Here is a 20647-nt window from a genome sequence, read left to right on the forward strand (position 1 = left end):
TCCGGCCCGGCGGTCAGCCCCGGTGTCTCCCGGCGGCCAGCCCCGGTGTCTCCCGGCGGCCAGCCCCGCTCTCTCCCGGCGGTCACTCCCGGTGTCTCCCGGCGGTCACTCCCGGTGTCTCCCGGCGGTCACTCCCGGTGTCTCCCGGCGGCCAGCCCCGCTCTCTCCCGGCGGTCACTCCCGGTGTCTCCCGGCGGCCAGCCCCGCTCTCTCCCGGCGGCTAGCCCCGCTCTCTCCCGGCGGCCAGCCCCGCTCTCTCCCGGCGGCCAGCCCCGCTCTCTCCCGGCGGCCAGCCCCGCTCTCTCCCGGCGGTCACTCCCGGTCAGTTCCGGGCCATCCCCGCCGCTGCCGCGCCGCGCCGCTCGACTACTCGGCGCTCCTGTCGCCGGTGGCTGGCTGGGCTCTGCGCTCGGCAGCGGCGCCTGGCGGGCCGGAAGCAGCCGCCGGCCTGTCCGCCTCGGCCCGGCGGGACTCGGCCGGACTCGGCTCTGCTCAGCCCGGCCCGGCCGGACCCGGTCCGGCTCGGCTCCGGCGAGCCCGGCTGGACTCGCCTCGGTTCGGGCGGGCTTGGCCCGGCTCGGCTCGGCTCGGCCCGGTTCGGGCTCCCGCAGCGGGGCTGAGGCGGGCGGGCGCCGCCATGGTGTGAGGGGCGGGGGCGAAGGGGCCGAGCCGGAGCCATGAACCTGCTCCCGGCCAACCCGCACGGCAACGGGCTGCTCTACGGCGGCTTCAACCAGGACCACGGTGAGCCTGCGGGCCCGGGCAGCCGGGTGGTGCCGCGGAGGGGCGGCGGTACAGAGCCGGGGCCGGGCCGGGCTGGGCTGGGCTGGGCCGGGCTGGGCCGGGCTGGGCTGGGCCGGGCTGGGCCTGGGGCTGCCGCGGCTCCCGGCCCATCACTGCGGGGTCCCGTTGGCGTCCCGAGGCTGCAGCTTCCGTAGGGGATGTCCCAGGTACGGCGTCTGTAGCTGCTGCAAGGAGCCGGGAAGGCCGCTGGCAGCAGGAGGATTTAGTGATTCTCCCGTTGTTTCAGCACTTGTGCGGTCGTGTGTGCGCCCAGCGCTTCGGAGAGTTGGGTGGGTGGGAGGGGGGGAGAGGAGAGGAGAAGGAGCAGGACCAGGCTTGTTGGGGATTGCTGCAGTTGGCTGCCCCCTTTGTGTGGCTCTGTCAGGCTCCTCAAAGCCTGTGCTTCAGGGGCTTCTTTGGGAACTGCCCACAGTTCAGCCCTTTCTCAGTGTAAGTATTCCACATTCAAAATCAGTGGTGTAACTGCTTTTTTCTTTCGTTTTACCTCGTTTGTATTTTAAAAATTGTGGTTAACACTACTAATCACACTGGCAGGCAAGCACTGATACACAGACCACTGTGAATCTCCACTGCACCCTTGGCTTATCTTTTCCCTTTGTTAGAGGGGAAGGCCTGCTCCAGAAGGGGGGTGCATGTGCCTCATCCTGATTTTGCAAGACAAAAATAGCACCAGTCTTATGAGTAAGTGTCATTTTTGCGGGTTAAGGAATAGAAGCTCATCATTTTGTAACATCCTTTTGCCTTGACAAATAATATTCTTGCTTAAGACACTTGCAGCTCTGTCGTTGTAGACTGCAGCTGTTGCTGACACTGTTGAAGCTGTGTGTAAACACGAGTTATTCTGTTGATTTTAGTCAAACATCTCTGATGACATCTTGGCAATAGCACACCAAGCAGGTAATGAGGTGTGAGCATCTTGGCAGCTCTCTTCCTGCTATTCCATAGACTGGAAAAGAATAGAACAGTCTGTTTTTCAGCAGCTCTGCACTTATTTTCATCTTGCCTCTGCAGTGGAGATGGAAAAAGATTTTTCAGGACAAGCTTCATTTCAGATCTGCAGGGTCTGTAACGGAGCAGTGGTATTTGGTGCTTGGCTTGTAGAGCTGTGTAAGAAGAAAAGTTTCTCTTTTATTGCAGAATGCCTTAAGATCATCATTTTAGTGTAAAACTTGTTTGTTGCAAAGGCTTCCTTAAGTTCTGTAGCAATAAATGCAAGATAAACCCCTTTTTGGAATAATGTCACATCCAAAGCACCTTGAGGAATTTGTCTTGGGAATCTGTGAGCTGGCAGTATTCATGTCCTGTCCTACCTCACCTGGCCAGGCAATTGAGTGATGACAAAAAACACAAATTAAAAAACCAATTGGCTTCTGTTTGGCAGCTCCTCGAGCTGTTCCTGTTAGGAGTGATGACGTTGCACTGCAGGTAACACAATGACTTTTTATCAGTTTAGGGCTCTTCTAAAGTGCTGAAGGGCAGGTGATATTTGGCCACCCAAAGGAGAGCAGAGAGGAGGGAAAGCTCCCTGCTTCCTTCTTCTGCCGGGAATAGAACGTGAGTCACTTGGGTGCCAAAGCTCACAAGTGTGGGTGTCTGCATGTACTGTCACAATAACCTAATTTCTTAGTAATTTAAGACTGGCCAATCCCACAAGGATGGGAGAGCAGGAGGAATCATCGAAGAAGTCTCTCTGGGGCTGAATCTCCCTGACTAGCAAGTGATAAAAAAGCTGTGGTTGTTCTGCCATGAGCCTCCCTCACTCTGAATTGAGTGATGCTGGTTTTATATCAGGTGCCTTTGCTACTTTTAGGCTTTAAATTAAAAAAATAAAGAAACAATGTAACACAAGGAAATTGAAGTTGTCAGTTATTTGAAGTCAGAATATTCTGATTTTAGCTTTTCAGTTTCGAGACTGTGAACTCCTGATTTCGGATCCTTTTCTAATGCTTTGAGAAGGACACTAAAGTGCTCTTCAGAAATGAAGGAACAAAACATCGTAATAAATGGCCATACCTGTAAATTGCTGACACGATTCTCTGATGTCACTGTTGCAGCCTAAAGCTGATTTGAAAACTGAGGTGTGGGTTTGTTTTGGTGTTGAAACACTTGACTTATGTATTTAGTCTTCTCCAGTGGGCTGGAATGCTTTGCTGTAGTACCCTGCAGTGTTGGTAGCGTTCTGTGCTCTTGACCTTAGCATTAGTGGGGGCAAGGAAAACCACCATGGCAGAAACTCTGCTGGACATCATCGCTTCCCTGGACTCCACTACTGCCACTGCAGGACCTCAGGCCCTAAATCCTGCAGGTTTCTCTGTGCCAGCATGCCATATTCAGCTTGTGGCATCTTCTAGGCTGGTCATTAATTTAACCCTTCCTTTTTCTGCAGATTTGGAGGAACAAAACTCATTCTTGGCCTCACTGGCACTGGTAGCAAATAGCACTTTAACTGTAGGAACAAGCATGACTGTGGGTCAGGGAAATAACTCTGTAATCTGTACTTTTTTTTAAAAAAAAGGGATCTGAGTTATCTTTTGTCAGTGGCTTTTCAGCTCATCTGTCCCTGCTTGAAACGAGAGGTGCACTTCCCATGGAAGGAAATGAACCTAAGGAACTGTTTCTTTCTCTGTCAGCCCCTTCCAGCTCTCTCACACAGAAGGGCTTGCAAGCTGTAGCCATCAAAGTTGTGATTCCACTGGTAACAGGAGTCAGTCAGATGGGAATCACCAAGCTTCAAAGCTGCTCCTGTGACCTGGAATTGAAGGAGGAACAGGAGTCTTCCTGTATGGCTTTTTTTCTCATTTGACTCAGGGGTTGCCGTGCATGAGAGCTTCATATCTCTGTGGGTAGTGATCGACCGTGTGGGGAATTTCACTGTTACTCACATCACCACATTCTGGTGTGTTGTCTTCAGTTAAAAATGTGGATATTCCCAAGGCATTAAAGCAGCCCACGTCTTAGTCATGAGGTTGGTCCTGCAGAAAGCTGTAGTGGCACTGCAGGAAGTGTAAAGTATGTGTTTGATTGCATCAGGAATGCTTCATTTGGGTTGTTAGGAGTTTCTGGGATTAGCACAACTCAAACCTTACAGCGCTTTCTTACTACGGAACAGCTGCAGCATCCCTTCCCTTTGACTTTTCTGGAAATACAATATGGGATTAGAAAACTGTTGCTGGAAAATAATTATATGGATCAGCTATGAGGAATAGATCTGTTCTCATCCTGTACAGCAGTGCTTTATATAGAGGGGAAGGTTTCCATTGCAGTTTGCTCCCTGGCTATCCCGGTAGTGTCCTGCCCGGGGCGGCAGCTCGGTCGTGCTGCGAGTTCACGGCAGCACACACTTACAGACCCGGCTGCCAGGGGGAACCAACACTGAGAGGGAAGGAGAGAAAGTGAACCGGGTTCCATCAAAGCCTATTTCAATATGGTTGCTAATCTTGTTATAATTATTACATTCACGTTAGCCACTTACAAGATCTTGGACAGGGTGAAGTTGTACCTGGGAGTCTTTCGGGTTAAGGACATAGGTTTTTGTGTTTTGTTTTCTTCCCCCACATGCCCTGTGATTGTTGGGAGTATTGCGTTTGGGGAAGGGTTGTGTTTAGACAGAGCTCCTCAGCTTTTATTTGAGGGGTTCAAATCATTGCAGTACATAAGAATAGAACCAGAGTAACTGGAACTTATGTTCCAGTACCTCAGAGATCTTTACCTGGATTTTTGGTACAGTGCACAAAAATTGTGAGCAACCAACCTGCCATCAGGCTGCTGCCAGTGACAGCAGCTTCTTGGTGACTTGTCATTGCTCTGACTTCATAGTGGCATTTATTTGTACCAGTGCCTGTGTTCACCTCTTAGCAGGGAAAGGAGCAGGACAAGGGACTGGCAGTTTAATAGATTCTGCTAAGGAAGCACATGCATGCTGCTGCATGAAAAAGTAGCTACAATTATTTTCCAGAGTGTTTTAATCTGGCTTCTGCTTATGTCCTGGGTTACACTTCAGCTATTGGCATATAATTACTGGCATGGTACAGCAGTCAGCTCTCTTTAGCACAGTTGGAAAAGCTGTTTGATGAGCACTGTGCTCTGGAAACATCCACAGAGTCATAATCATGAGGTGAATTTGGATCTATTAAGAAAGGAGGGAGCTTGCTTCATAACTGTTGGACCATAAACATTAAAGTGCTGGTTTCCTGCACTCTGGAGTGCATGGGACAGGATCCAGGTAGGTTGGGAATTTGTTTCCTTTCCTTCTATTATTTTCTTACCTGCCTAAAACCAATACCAAGACATTTCCACCAGGCCAGCATAGAGGACAACTTCTCTGAAAGATTTTCACTTCCCATCACTAGCAGAGCCCGTGAGTGCTCTTCAGCTTGAGTGTAACCGTGCAGTTGTTGAGTAATGCTTTCCTAACCCTCTGGCTCTTGCTTCCTTCTTGAGTGTATCTGGCAATTACTATATATGTGTATATATATGTGCTTTTTTACCACAGGATGCTTTGCATGTGGAATGGAAAATGGATTCCGAGTTTATAATGCAGATCCACTCAAAGAAAAAGAGAAACAAGGTAAACACTTACTTATTACACCATGCTGCTCTGTGTTGGAAGCTCAGCCTCCTCATTTTTTACTGACTGATTCTTGCTCAGCTTTCACTTTTCCATCCCTGCAAGGCTTTGAATAAAGCCTCAGGAAAGGCTGCTCCTGCTGGTCCCACAGGGACTCTCACTCGTGCCATTGCCCGGTAAAACGTCTCTGTGCTGTTAATTTGCACAATTGGCTGATGAGGAGTTGTGTTTGCTGTTGCTAATGTTTGTAGCCCCGAGTAGGAGAGGCATTTCCTGGGTATTTACGAGCAGGAGGAGTCGCTCCCTGCAGCGGTGTTGTGGACCCAATCAGAAGTTGTTCTGTTCTTGTGTGGTGATCTGGATGATCCAGTGTGGCAGTAAGACTCCAGGCTTTTTCCTGGAGATCTGAATGTAACATTTCTCATACTCAAGAGTATTGTCTGCAAGAGCACTGAGAGCTCAGACCTTTAATGCTCTAAATCTTACCTTCTATGTATGCTTTAAAAATTTGGGAGGATCTTAATGTGGTGAAGCTACTCCTGTGTCTTAACAGGAGTCAGGAGATGAGCTGTGTTAACAGTGGAGCTTTTTATGAGGAAGCAAACAACTCAGCAAAACTGAGTCAAAATATGGGAAACTGAAACTGAGCCATGTCATTCTAACCCTAAATATAGGAAGTGAGCTGCTAAACAGGTTTCCCAGCACTTTCAGCCTGTGGTGATAAAAAGGATTTAATAAGAGGAAAAATGTACTTAAACTAGCAATTCCTATGAAATCAGGCACACTTCCACTTGCTACTGCTGTAAGGATTTTAGTCACTGTTCACATGGCCAAAGCTGATGAACTATTTTCTGCTCTTAACAGTAAATTCTTCTGTAAGCAACATGCCTTGGGACTGTCACTTGTGACAGTGTGCTCAAAGAGTCAGGATTTAGCCTGAAGTCCTGTGGAGCTCCTTGTCAAAACTCTCCCTGCCAGTAGCTCTGCATGGAGATGCTTCCAGGACTCCTGTGGTGAAAAGTTTCTTATGAGTCAGATTGCCTTTTCCCTGTGGATTCTGAGAGCTCACAGTGAACTGGCTGTGTAGGTACACAGAGATCATGTTCATTGTTTGTGTAGCTTTAAACCTGCCCAAGATACTCCCAGCTGGAGCTTGTCCATTTGATTTTCTCTGTAACCCAGTATGAAACCAAGTCTTGTTGCAGCCCCAGCTTGTGTGTCTTACATCCAGGAGTTCCAAGAAATTCCCATCCAAGCATTGCCTGTCAGACTGGTACAGCACTGTGTTCAGTGCTCTATCATAGATTCAGAACACATTACACATTCTTAAATTGTTTCAGGTTATCAGTTGTAAGTATTGTAAGACCTTTTTGTCACAGCGATAACACCTCTTCATAGCAGAATGTGCTGTCCTGCTTTAATGGAGTCAAGAGGAGGATCTGGTGCAGAAGGGGGTAGTGTTCAAGTACAACTCTTGAGGAAGGAAACAGAACTCGAAGTGCTGTTGAAGAAACCACAAAGGCTTGTATGAAATCCAGGGCTTTACTGCTCCAGTATGAAGAACCTTCAAGGAATCTACATTCTCTGGTTTTTAAGGGCAGCCAGGGTAGGAAGATGCTGTTCTTCTCAGGTGCCTGAGAAATGTGCTGCATAACACGAGCTTTTCTTGTAACAGTGGTAAAAATGAGATGGCAATTTAACAGGTTCTGACAGTTTTAAATAAAACATTTGTCTTCCAGAGTTTCTAGAAGGTGGTGTCGGCCATGTCGAAATGTTGTTTCGTTGCAACTATTTAGCACTAGTAGGTGGAGGAAAAAAGCCGAAGTACCCACCCAACAAAGGTGAGCTCAAGGGATGGACTCTGCAAACGTCTGCCTTGCCCCTGTGTGACACTGCCCAGAGAACTCCCACACCCAGGGCCATGAGCTGATGTCCTGAAGGTCGGGTGAAGGGGATGTTGCAGCAGGTTTAAGTCACCGTGGTGCAGTGAGTTGCATCACTGCTGTTGCAGTGCTAACAGGCTGGTACCTGCAGTGACTGCTCTCCAAGGCCTGCTGACCTTCTCACAGTGAACTCTGCAAGGAGCAGGAAGCTCTCTGCCTGGCAAGCTTTGTAGGAAAATGTACTACCCTTTTCAACTTGATTTCTTTTATAACCCTCAGAGCAAACAAAAAAGCTGCTTTTCTTTAGAAAAATGGATCTTTATTGTCAGTTTTTGTGGTTGGAGTTGACCAGCTCCTGCGTACATGAATTATAGTGAATGAGGGGGTTGATACGTAGTGGCTCAATGCCTTCTGGTTAGCAAGATGCCTGTCTGCAGCTGCTTAGCCATTGGGTGAACCTCCTGGGGAACTACTCCCTGTTATAAGGGAGCTGTGGATCTTTGAATATGCCTTGATGGTCTAATGCAATCTCTGCACTGTTCTAGTCATGATCTGGGATGACCTGAAGAAGAAGACTGTCATTGAGATAGAGTTCTCCACAGAAGTCAAAGCGGTGAAGCTGCGAAGGGACAGGTGGGTACAGCAGAGGGGCCCAAACACCCAGCTTGGCTTTGTGCTCCTACTTGTTTCCAGCTGCTCGTAAAAAGGAAAAGATCCTGCTGTAACACCAGCAATTTCAGGTAAAACAGGCTTTTGGGGCCAAAGCGTGAGGTGTAAACAGGCCACAGTTTATGTACACTGGTGTGTGAAGCCTTGGTGAAAAGCTTACAAGACTTCATGGTCCCCTAATATAGGGAAATATTCTCCTGTGGCTCCTGCTGGTTCTCTAGGTATGGAGGAGCGTGAAGAGAATTCCAGCAGATCCCTAGAGCAAGAGCAGCTGTGAACAGCTGGAGTCTGTGTATGCGTGGGTGGAGGGGCTGGATAAAAGTGCTTTGCAGGCTTATCACTGCGTGGCTGCTGAAGGCTGGGAGAGTCTTGTGGGGGAGGGCAGGAGGAACATGGCTGTTAAATCAGTTGAAAGCCTTTGTAGGTCTGAGTGAATGTTTGTGTCCCTGTTTTACCCTCCCCAAGTCACAGGAACTTCTGGTTTGTTTCAGAATTGTGGTTGTCTTGGACTCGATGATTAAAGTTTTCACATTCACACACAATCCCCACCAGCTGCACGTCTTTGAAACCTGCTACAACCCTAAAGGTTAGTTGTACCTGTGGGCTGGGGAATGGAAGGAAGTTTATTGTGTTCTTGCCATGCCATTTATCTTCAGCTGCCTCAGTCACTTCTTTAGAAGTCATTAAACACTTACTGCACTGCAGATGATGTTTTGGGATACTGCACTAGCCATTAAAATGAGATTCTGATTTTTTCCATGGGTGTTTGCTTATTCTGAAACCAGTACTTTAGAAACTTACGTTTGAAAGTTGATTAGGTAATGGAAATGGTCCAATTTTTTTTTTTGTCTTTCAGGTCTCTGTGTCCTTTGTCCAAATAGTAATAATTCTCTTCTTGCATTTCCTGGAACACACACTGGGCACGTGCAGATTGTGGATCTGGCTAACACGGAGAAGCCTCCTGTGGACATCCCAGCTCACGAAGGAGTCTTGAGCTGTATCGCTTTAAACCTGCAGGGAACAAGAATTGCAACAGCATCAGAAAAAGTAAGAATGATGTCCCCTGCCTCTGACTTACTGTGTGTTCTAGTGTAGTGAGATAAAATAGCAAGTCACATCCTTTGGAGGAGAGACAGAAATACCTTCTGGGAAGATTTGCCACTGAACTGTGCACTCCCAGTCTTTCTTTATCTTCACTGCTCCTCTGGGATGCCCAAACAGCCGACAGCCAAGGGCTGTGCCTGAGGTAGTATTTGTTTTAGCTGACTGTAGCAGTGATTCTTCAGTGACATTTGAACACAGCTTGGCCCAAGTACTTCATGTCTTTGATGTGTTCTTCAAAAGATACTGTTAATTTAAAAAAAAAAGTGGTGGAGGGGAAGCTTATTTGCATTCTTTCACCTTTATTATCTTCTGCCTAAATTCACTCCAAACCCACTGGCTAAAGAAATACTTGCAAATAGTTCAGTTGTACTGGCGGGCTCAGTTCTGCTCTGGCTTAGCCCCTGTTACAGAGCAGGATGGCATGAGCTGCCCCCCTCACACAGAAATGGAGTGTGTGGCCACGTGTTACATGGGCCTAAAGAGACAAGACACTGCCAAGAACCTGAAGTTAGGATGCAGTACAGATCCCTTGTGCTGGGCTGAGGCAGAGAGAGGCAAACGTGACAGACCTGCCTTCTCCCTGGGAACCACTGTGAGGCTGCCAGGGCATTCATCTCCCAAGGGAATGTCAGGCAGATGGACCCATCTCCCTGAGGCAAGCAGAGCTCTTGCTGCTTTCTTCCACTGAAATGAGTTTCTTAAGGACAAGCCAAATTAATACAACAAGTTTCTGTTTCACATAGTTTCTACTGCCCAGCCTGTCACTCAAACAGTTTAAAAAACCAAAATGTATCCCAAGTCTCTCCTAAGCTTAATGACTGCATGTCTTCTAAACAGAGTTCTAAAGCTGCCAACTCCATTGCTAAATAGAACCATTATCTGCTGCGTTTGTATTAAACATTCCTTGTTTTGCATAGAGAAGAAGTTCAAACAGCTTTTATTTTCCAACTGAACTAAGAGTCTGGGCACAGTCAGCAAACATCTCAAGCCTGTCTCTTAAGTCAAAACTAAACTGGCTTTACCAAGTCTTTCTCTGCTGGGTTGTTACTTCCTGGTGTGTGACTGGAGAGCTGCCTGTGTTAACTGGGTGTGTAACAGGAGCTGCAGGTGATGCAGGTGTACACCCAGTCCTCATCAGAGGAAGGTACCCCTGATTTGTTGATCCCTTTATTTGAGACTCACTGGCTTGCTCTGCAGCTCTGCTGTCAAGCTGGGTTTACTCCAGCTGAAGGACAGTTTCCCAGTGCAGCGTTCCATCACCTGACTGGGGGGTGCCTCAGATTTGGATCAATACAAATCATGAGTGTGTGGTAACTGATTCTTCTAGATTATGTCAATTAAACCAATTTTAAGACAAGACCAGCCACAGCTTGATTATATTTAGTGGGAAAGAATTGCACAGCATCAATGAAAAATGGCATAGTACTGAGGGGAGCATGGCAGAAGTGACCCACAGATCCTGGGCACACTCTGCACCAACCAGAGCCTTAGAACAGAACTGAAAGAGACTCCTGGGTCACTAAGTGACGAGATTGTACACTAAGGCATTATAACATTGTGGTGATGGTGTGTGGGGAAGCCAGTGTTCTTCCCCAAAATTAAGAGAGATTTGCAAATCTACCAAGAAGAAAACGCGAGTAGTGTGTGCAGGGGCACGCTGGTCAGACACAATTTTAGGATTCACAGATGTAAAGACAGTCTTCTGCCTTTCCTAACACAATGCTTGATTCCTTTCCAAGGGGACCCTCATAAGAATATTTGATACTTCATCAGGGCATTTAATCCAGGAGCTACGTCGAGGATCACAAGCAGCCAATATATACTGGTATGTTCAGCTGCTTCTGCTGTGCCATCTCTGGGTCTGGCTGTGCTGAGCCCCTCAGCCAGCACAGGATGGGTGTGGTATCCCCAGCACTCAGAGCTCCCAGAGCTACTCTGGGCCTCTGCGTCTCCCTCTGGGCTCACTGCTGGCAGGGGAAGGCAGGAGCTGGGAGCTCTGTGAAGCCTGGCACAGGTTACAGGACCAGGGACAGAGCTGTGGCTGCTGCCAGGCCGTGTCTCTGCTCAGCCCAGCTGGGAACTGGGGGATGCTGAACTTCCCACTGACACCCAGGGAGTGCCCTGATGCACTTGAACACTGCTCAGGGGACTGGGGCGAGCTCGGGGGCAAGGGGAGCTTTATCACCACATTCTGCTGTGCAGGGGAGCACCCAGGGCAGAGGTGAGGCTATTCCAGGAGCAGGGAGACTCTCTGCCCATTCCCCATGAAAACTCCCATTCCTGGGCTGAGCCCCCCTGTGGGGTAGCAGTGTTGCACGTTTTGCCCACTCCTCAGAGCAGAGCTCGTGCATTTCCTTCTGCCAGAGTGACCCACGCCAGTGGTGGCCATGTCAGGGCTGCTGCTGCTGCCACTGCAGGCCCCGTTCCGAGTGCAGCCTGTTCATCCCAAAGCAGCCCTGGGTCGGGGGAGCCCCAGCTCCTCCCGAGGAGCTGTTACCACCCTGGCTGACAGCTGCTGTGCACAACTGCAGCAGCAGAACTGTCTGTGCCAGGGCTGTGGGTCTGTCCCAGGAGAAATCCTGCAGCTGTCTGTGTTCTCTGCAGTATTAACTTCAACCAGGATGCTTCCCTCATCTGCGTCTCCAGTGACCACGGCACAGTCCACATTTTTGCTGCAGAAGACCCAAAAAGAAATAAGCAGTCAAGGTAGGGATGGAGCCATTCTGAAGCCCTGGGGGGTCCTTGAGCTTTGAATTGCATTTAAAACCCTGGCCCTGTCACTCAGTAGCAAAATCTCTACACTGCCAAGGTGGAAGAATTTATCTGCTGGGCTGGAGTGAAGCTGCAGCTTTAGGACTCTCTAGTAACTGCCAAGTTCCTGCTGTCCTTTGTGGGGCTGTAGCATTTCAGAGGGTCAGTGTAGGTTTTAATAGGGTTTAGCCCCTCACATACTTTGTGGACACTTTCCTCTACTAAAAATCAATTCTTCTGGCAGTTTTTGCAGTCACTTAAAGCCAGCAAGGTAGTTGTAGTGTCTCCCTTCCTGAGAAGGGGAATTACTCAGGTTATCTGATACTTACTTAAAGATAATAAAAAGCAGTGTGAACCCTGCACCTTGTTCAATCACTCCAGCAGCTCTGAATCCACTGCAGTCAACACCTTACCAACCTGTTAATGTGTTTGTTTTCTCTTTCAGTTTGGCCTCTGCCACCTTTCTCCCCAAATACTTCAGTTCCAAATGGAGTTTTTCCAAATTCCAGGTTCCCTCAGGCTCTCCGTGCATTTGTGCCTTTGGAACAGAGCCAAATGCTGTCATAGGTGAGTGATGGAGGCGTCCCCAGGTTCTGGCTGGAGAACCAGGCTTTGAACTGTGCTGGCTTGGAGGGAGGGAACACTCTGCTGAGACAGGGCTGTGTGTCCCTGTCAGCCAAGAGCTCTGGCTGCTCCCACTGCCCAGGGAGGAAGGCACAGGGCTGGCACAGCATGGGGCTCACAGGGCTGGTGGCCCAGGGGTCCCTCCAGAGCACCTCTGTGAGCCTGAGGGGCAGGTTACGCTGGAGCTGGAGAAGAGGAAGGTGCCTCTGGCACAGCCCCACTGACCCTCCTTGTTTGTGTTGCAGCAATATGTGCAGATGGCAGCTACTACAAGTTCTTATTCAACCAAAAAGGGGAATGCTCAAGGGATGTGTACGCTCAGTTCCTAGAAATGACAGACGACAAGCTTTGACTGAGTGGAGGGGAGTGTACGGGTCAAAATCCTGCCTCGGCCACTCCGCACCTTTGAGGGACAGTATCTGAATGTCCAGTACTGATCCAGAAGTTCAGCAGAGCTCATGGAGAAGCCTGGCTCAACATGATCACAAGCAACTCTGAAGTAGTGGACTACATATGTTTGTTCTCATTTCTGCAAGTATTCATCATTAAAATCTCTTTGGGTTACTGTCACCAACTCAAGTTTTCAAGATGTGGCTTTCAACAAGCTTGTGCCTATTGGGTTTCTCTTTAGTCTAAACTGTGACATGACTGTAGCTCCAATGTGAGTGCCTGCCACAGGGAAAGCTCTGCGGGGGCTGTCCACACCTTTGGCCGGCCTTAGGAAAAGGGAGGTGAAGCCAGATTTTAGGCATTGCTTTACTTCCACTGCATGGCTGGGAGTGGGGGAACACTCTGGGTCATGCTTTCTCCACCAGCTTGGCCAGGAGCAGGAGTCCTGCCTCTCCCCTCCCCTGGCACAGCTGAGGGAACAAAGAGGTGACAAGGATGGAGCAAGGGACACCTGTAGATTGACTCCTCCTTGTCCTCTGACCTGGTGCCCAGGGCTGGGTGGTGGTGTGGCCCTGCCCGTGCTGCTTCAGGTGAGGGATCAGCATTACCCGTCCAAGGTGCCAAACTGTGTGGAGCAGCTGGAGGCACCTTTAGGGAAGGGCTGACCCAGCTTCCCTCTCCTCTGTGAGCACAGCAAGCACCCAGGGCTCCTGTAGTTGTAGAGGTGATTCCTTCCATAATCCAACAGTCGGTACTGGTGTGACAGCTGTGAAACTGCTGCCAAACTGATGCAGCTGGGAGGCTGGAGAGTCCATGTACGGGTCCACTACAAGCAGTGAACAAGGTGGCAGGAAGTTCCATGTCTGCAATGGCTTTAAACTTGCAAATCTGTCTTGTTTTTTCCTTTGAGCTGTCGCATATTATTGCTCCTGGCCCAGGGACAGGTAGGTTAGACTGAACCCACTGACTTGTACACTCTTCCCCAAAAACTGGTACCCTATTCCCTGCTGCCCTAAGGCACAAGCTCCTAACCCAGAACCTGAGATAGCCCCAAGTTTGGCATCTGTGGCACTAAACACTGGGGCAGGGAGGTCTTGCTCTCCTGAAAGCTAATTTCACAGATGCTTCAGCCCTGACACTCTGTGATTTCAGTTGCAAACTCTCTAACTTTGACGAGTCCCTTTTAGTGTCATGTAACCTACTAAGGACTAACTTACCATGTTGATGTCAAGGTTGCATGTTGCTTTTATGCGTATTTAACCACAGGAATTGTTTTGCACACTTATTTGTACTATGTTATTTCTTTTAAATAAAAGTGACTAACTTTGCTGTATTCACTGATGGTCACAGCCACGGTTTCCATTGCTCCAGGCTTGGAGGAATAAACATGTGAGGCAATAGTGGTGGCTGGTGAAGGACAGGAGCTGAACCCGCTGTGTGAACAGGAGACAGGAGCACTGCCTGGGACATGTACCTTGTTATCTGCCCCAAAACAAGTCCAACTTCCCAGTGCAAAAGAGTTCTTGTTCAGTACTTACCTCACCATTCACCTCCAGTGCTGGGCTGAGGCTCCTCACCCTGTAACAGCTGGACCAACAGGAGGAGTACCTGGAACCATCGTCTCCCCAGAGGACACGATGGGAAGGCGCTGGGGCCCGTCCCCCAAGGGTGATGTAAATCCCCTCTCGCTGTGCAGCTGGGAGCCAGTCCTGGTCCCATCACTGGGCCTCGCCTCAGAGCACCAGGAAACTCCTGCACTCCACCATCCAGCCTCCTGCACCTGCTCCAATGGCTTTGCTGGTCCTCAGCTGCTGCTGCACCAACCCCCTGCCCTCCCGTCCCAGTTATCCAAGAGCTGACAAGAGACTCTGAACACATTTCCAGGGAAGATTTCAGCTCTACCGCGCTTGTAAAATTTTCCCTGAACAACTGCTCCAATGTGGCAGCAGGAATGAAAATAACACACCTGTGCAGGCAGCCAGTAGTGCTGCACTAACCCTGAAACACCCTAACACACACCTCAGATTTCTTGTGCTGCCTGCAACTGGCTCTGATTAGGTACAGCTGCTTTACAGGGATCCAAATCCAGCAAAGGAATCAGTCTTCGCACCTGGTGCTGGCTCCAGGTCGCTCGCTGCTGCGCCGCCTCCCGCAGGTGAATTTAACCAGCAGCTCTACAATCAAATGAACAGTGCTCAGTCAGTCACTTCCTTGGAAAAGAAACAGTGCTTTGGGGTTTGTGGGCCCTGTAGCTGGCACTGACAGACTGGTGGTACCACATGGCCACGAGATCCCCCCCAGCCCCCAGGAAAGCAGAGAGCTTGCACAGCAAGTCTAAAACACGACTGTTCCTGAAAGTCCACGTATTCCCACCACCATCCACTCCTAAAGGACCGGGATTACCTTCTCTCCCCATTTTGCCATCTCTTTCCACAGTACGTGTGTCACAGTGCAGAATCCTGACAGGAAAACTAATGAGTTGGTGCACAAATTCTACCGTAATTCCAGGTATTTGCCAGCACAAACTGTGGAATACGAGGATTTCTTTCAGAACCTTTAGGTATTCACAGTAAAGGAGAAAATACACAATTAATCAGTGCAGTTGGAGATGTGAGACATCACCAGTTCTTACAGACACAGGACAGAAGGGCTGTGTGGACACAACGGCCACGGAATGATGCCGGCCTGGGGCTGGGTCACGCTGCTCCAGCTGCTTCTGGGGCACAGTAACAATTACACCATTTCACTGCCTCCATCTTGAGCTATTTTCTTCTTCTTCCCCAAGGATTGTTTGTTCAGACCATTCAGACCACGCTTTTTTTCAAGGAACAGGTTCTGGCCCATTCAGCTCCAAAGACTGTGGCCCTTCCCAGCATTTCCACAGCCCTCCCAAGGCTTGTGGAGTTGGGTTTCTCCCCAGCTCTTGAAAACGTTGCTGTGAAAACCTGAGCCATCTTCCAGGAAAGCTTTCCTGGTCCTTGAAAGCATTTCCCCAACGCTGATGAGAAACAGAGAAGGTAACTAACGCAGGAAAAGGGGATCAGAAACCAAACCCACATTCATGACAGTGATTCCAGAAAGTGACATCTCCTAAAACTTATTTACAGAAATAATGATCCATCTTAAGGCAGAGACGTGCCCCAAACAGTGCAAAGCATGGTCCAGCCCCTCCATGCCCTTGGCTCCCGGGACACGGCATGGCAGGAAGGGGCACCTTGGCTTGTTGGGTCTGACACAGAAGCTGCATTAACCCCAAATATACATCAATATTTCAAACACACTTGTTGAGGAATTTCAACTTAGTTAATTTGCTGAATAAAATTTAATTTTATTTTAAAAAATCTTATACACTATTATTCACCTAGCCCTAGTTGTGAACAGATCTCACTTCTGAAAATAAACCACATTCTAGTCAATTCATTCAACACCAAATTAAATTACTAGTACTGGATTTTTTTTTCTTAAAAAAAGTATGTTAAAACTTTACTTTTTTTTTATTTTTAAAACCTCTAAAGAAAACGTTGCAATTGTACAGAAATGCTTCTTTTCAGGTTATGCTTTTTTTTTTAAATGCCTGTTATAAATCCAGCTTGTGTAGAGTTTTTTTTTCATAGTTTTTTAATGTATTATCTGCAGAGACATTGTAACAGTTCCATTGTGTAGATGAACACAAAACTTGTACAGATTTCTCATATTTGGTCTTTAGGTAAATAGTTTCCAAAAAGCTGCCTAAAATAACCACTCCAAACTGTTCAGTCCATCATGAAAATACAGTTTTTCCTTTCGTAGCAGGAAAGGAAATATAAATAATGCATCTTTATTACAGAACAGGACAAAAACCAGATTCCGATGGAGGCAACGCTCCGGCTCCCACTCACCTGGCTGCAGGAGGAACTAAGACGTTGTGTGAGTTGAAGACTGAACAGCAGCCTTGTTTCAATTGAATTTTGAAATGTAAAGTGGAATCTATTACCACATTAAAGTGAGAAATTACCGATACATTTTAAAATGTTCAACTGCAGAACACACACTTAAAAAAAAAAAAAAAAAAAATTATTACCATAATCTGGTAGCCACTGTTAGAAAACCACAACAGCTACTGGTCATGGAGACCCCGAGGTCAGTGTCTGACATCAAAGTGTTACGGAGAAACGGGGCAGATTAATTTCTACTGAAGGGTGCTTAAGCTTAAAAATATCGAATATACCTCTGACAAGATAATTTTACTCTTTTTAAAAGGACTTGTGATAAAGAATTTTATCTTTCTAAATGAAGAACAGTCTGTTATCTTAAACATACACAATATTAAGCGAGACTCTTGTTTTACTTTAGACTGGAAAAATATGCCAGGGACAGTCAAAGTCAACACAAAGTAACAAACAGCAAAAGGTAGCAGAGAGAGAAACAGGTAAGTGCAGCTCTGGTCAAATCCATAGCAGTTCTTTACGTCAGTTAACGGCTCATTTACATCAGAGTTTCTAATCAGTTACATGCAAGCCCAAAGAAGCGTTTGATCACTACACATGGTAATAAAATTTGATTAAATTTATCAGGCAACTGCTAAAATATGAAAATTTGCAGATGTAATAAAGTAGCTTTATCTGAACTTGAACAGGACAGACAAAAGTAAATCATTCCGTTGGTTAAAAAAACCCTACATTCAGTTTTTTACCAAACAAAATTTCACATGAAAAGTAGTTGTGTGATTCCAAAGTTTCCGGAGTAGAAATGGAGTGATTTGAAATGTCAAAGACCCCATTGTTTTGCAAAGAAATGAAAATACACCTCAAAAATTTCTAATTCCACATGTGAACAACAAAATACTGCATATCTATCAACAACTGCATGGGTGGGTGGTTCGGAAAGGCTTAGCTGCCACGGTGTCGGAATGGCTCCTGCCTCTGTTCCCTTTAGGAATATACAATCGTTTGAAACCAGTCACACTAAGCGCTATCATGCTGCCGTTACACTGAGATCCTCAGTCCTGGAAATAATCTGACAGATCCTGTTAAAGCTGCAGCCCTCCCAGCACACACAGTCCGTGGGGCAGGAGGGGCGGGGGCACAGCCTCTACAACAACATGGTTCTGCAGTTTGACTTTAAATTACCAAGTTTTAAGGCCACCTGTGTTGGGTTTTGTTTCAGTGCTGAAAGTTGAAGTCTGATCACAGGGCCCCTTTCCCCACTGCGTGAGAACATGTTCCAACATTTTAGGTGTTAGATTTAAGTGTCTCCTTTTGGCACCACGGAGTTTGTTTTTGTTGGTTTTTTGTGTGGTTTTTTTTTTTTTTTTTAAAAAAAAAAAAAAAAGAAAACTCCCCTAAGTTTCTAGTTCTGGCTGCCTTTGTCACTCACTGCCACGGGTGGGGTGTCCACGTTCACAGCTATGACTATGCTCTCTCCATCCTCTGTTTTGATACGTTTGAGTTCCTGCTGTTCTGACTGGTCTCCGTTCTGGCGCTTGGTGGGAAGCGATGCCGATGCGGACGCGTGGGTTGCTAACATATGCAGAGGACTTGCAGCAGCTGCAAAAAAGAGAATACAAACTTCAACACCCTGATCCTTGTCAATCAGAGGACACAGGAAGCAAACCTGCACTGTCATTAAATGATCAATTCCTTTATTGGTACCACGTGGGGTATTGGCAGGCCCAGGTGAGATTCTGGTGTGATTGTTTAATCTGCACAAACCTGTTGTGCAGATTAAGGACATTTTCCCAAATCGCTCAACATTCACACAGATTTGGACCCAGATGGGAGAACAGGGAAGCAGCTCCATTTAGCCACTGGGAAGCTGAAGACAGGGAAGGATTTGATGACTGAAGATTTAGCAAATCCACACTGTAACTTGTGACAGAACAGAAGCGGATTCAAAACCCCCTTTGGTAGGTTCTGGCCAGGTCTCTGATCACTGCAGATGTGTGATGTGGCCTGGAAGGAGAGCAGGACCATGCCAGACCCAGCGGGGGCTGTAGGTTACTGGAGGGAAGTTCTGGAATTCACAGAACCAGGAGAGCACACGACACAAGCAGCAATTCCCCTGCGATGGGAAATGAGGCATTTGCCCACAGCTAAGGAGAAGGCAGGGCTGGAACAAGTCCCAGTGGCCAGCAATGACCCAGGCGACAAAATGCAAGTGTTCAACTGAATCACAGCGGCAGAGATACAGTTCAAGCATCCCATACAAGATTTCAATCTTTCTCCTTCCATGGATGAGGCACCACTCATGAGTGTGAGTGAGTGAGTACAAACCTTGAGACCCCTGAGGTTCCTCCCTCTGCCTGTGAGCAGCCCCTTCCTCAACATCGGCCCTGGTTAAATTCACTAATCAAATGTCTTTGCAAAGAATGCAAAATGCTAATTACAGGTTTACTTGTTCATTGCATTTCATGAAACTTTATCTAAACATTATCAAACCACCTGCTTTTTTTCTTGATCCCTTCCCTCAGCACCACTTCACCGACATTATTATCATGGCATTCCCTGCTAGTGGAGATGAAACATCAAGCCCATGAGAAATTATTACTTGCTAAACTTGTAGCTAGTTATTAGTAAGCTATCCTAGAGAGTATCACCTCTGCATGAACCAAGCTGTAAATCAATTTGCTCTGGAATCTCAGAAGTCATTCAGCTCCCATTAGAAAAGATATTCCTTGTACCATTTCTAAATAGGAGCCATGGAGATGGAACTTCTGAATAAAAGGTCTTCCTGCAACTTTCGTGTTGCTTAAATAAAAACAAGACCTCACCTTCAAGCACACATTAAGACAATCACTGCACTATTCTATTGCAGTCTTCCAGTGGAAAGGGGGAGGGAATGAAATGAGCTTTAACGTCCCTCCCAACCCAAACCCTTCTGTGATTCTGTGATTTTTCACGCCAGGGTCTGGTGGGTAACCAGAGACCCTTTGGCTGCAGCCACAGCTGGTATGTGGGAGTAGGAAACACACAAAAGAATGATGATGTTTGAAATCTACACTGAAAGCTGAGATACAGAATACTGAGTTATGAAATTTTATTGTACAGTAAGAATTGTGAGTTTCTTTTGGACCCCAGAGCTCTCAGCTGACTCACAAGGACCAGGCAGTGCTGCCGAGCTGTTCTGCTGAGAGCAGGATCTGAAAGCACCTGCTTTACTACACATGGAAAATGGAACAGGAACAGCATTTGCTCTGGATTTCTTTCTTCTCAGGTGGCACAAACCTTCTTTCACCAAAGACAAACACAAATGTGTGTGTGAACACAGCTGTGTGCGTTACACAGACACATGCAGACAAACACAAGTCTGTGTTTCTATGGGCCCAGATGCTTTGCCTGAGAATTACCTGGTTTCTTGCTGGTTTAGGAGTTACAAGAGACCAGGACCTGGAGCACACCTCACTCCACACCCACCACACCTCACTCCACACCCACCACACACAGAGACACATCACAACTCTACTCCTGTGTGCTGCCACATTCCCTGCACACACCCTGCAGCCCTCGGCTGTCCTGGCAGGGACCATGTTGAAATCAGCTGAGTTTTCAGAATCCAGGGAAAAGAGAAAAAGAATTACTCCTTACTTTTAAAAATAGCTTTTCAGTATACTTCACATGGCTCCCAGCTCTATTCACACATCCCTTCTGACACAGAAAGTGCACCTCAAGTCTGACTGTGATGCTTTTGCTGCTCTTAAGCTGGAAGTGAAGTGGCAGCAGCCAGAACACTGACCTATAAATGTCAGTGATGGCAAAGGAGTAAAAAGGAAATGAAGCAGATAATTCCCTCTGTTAGGAAGACTTTCGAGCAGAAATGCAGGTAATAAATTGATATAAGATAACCCTAAAAATATTTCTGTAAACGTATTTTATGACAA

The 20647-nt window shown here is 47.5% G+C and overlaps 2 protein-coding genes across 3 annotated transcripts in view; one reads left to right on the forward strand and one right to left on the reverse strand.

Annotated features, from left to right (window-relative positions):
- Window positions 1-438: 438 nt before the first annotated feature.
- WDR45B (WD repeat domain 45B) lies at window positions 439-14129 on the forward strand. 2 transcript variants are annotated; one of them, XM_082294135.1, is made up of 10 exons: window positions 439-744; window positions 5297-5371; window positions 7111-7212; window positions 7800-7887; window positions 8415-8509; window positions 8780-8970; window positions 10767-10852; window positions 11632-11733; window positions 12224-12345; window positions 12648-14129. In XM_082294135.1, exons 1-10 carry the CDS (start codon window positions 678-680, stop codon window positions 12752-12754), a joined length of 1035 nt encoding a protein of 344 aa, XP_082150261.1. In that variant the 5' UTR covers window positions 439-677; the 3' UTR covers window positions 12755-14129. The 2 variants fall into 2 exon arrangements, with proteins under 2 accessions (XP_082150261.1, XP_082150262.1); XM_082294136.1 differs by lacking the exon at window positions 5297-5371.
- Window positions 14130-16099: 1970 nt separating this feature from the next.
- FOXK2 (forkhead box K2) overlaps window positions 16100-20647 on the reverse strand; it is a gene marked incomplete at its 5' end in the record, with an annotated part of 46674 nt that continues 42126 nt past the window's right edge. The window contains one exon of the mRNA XM_082294134.1: window positions 16100-18317. Within this exon, the coding sequence (XP_082150260.1) occupies window positions 18121-18317 (197 nt within the window). The 3' untranslated portion in view covers window positions 16100-18120. The remainder of the gene's footprint in view (window positions 18318-20647) is intronic.

Source organism: Coloeus monedula (assembly GCF_965178545.1).
Source record: "Coloeus monedula genome assembly, chromosome: 19".
Lineage (NCBI taxonomy): Eukaryota > Metazoa > Chordata > Aves > Passeriformes > Corvidae > Coloeus > Coloeus monedula.

Bases quoted from the DNA above. Each gene is read 5' to 3' on its own strand.
- WDR45B (XM_082294135.1), top strand. From the start codon at position 678: ATGAACCTGCTCCCGGCCAACCCGCACGGCAACGGGCTGCTCTACGGC. The intron at 745-5,296 runs GTGAGCCTGCGG...TTTTTACCACAG, and splicing joins CGGCTTCAACCAGGACCACG to GATGCTTTGCATGTGGAATG. The intron at 7,213-7,799 runs GTGAGCTCAAGG...GCACTGTTCTAG, and splicing joins GAAGTACCCACCCAACAAAG to TCATGATCTGGGATGACCTG.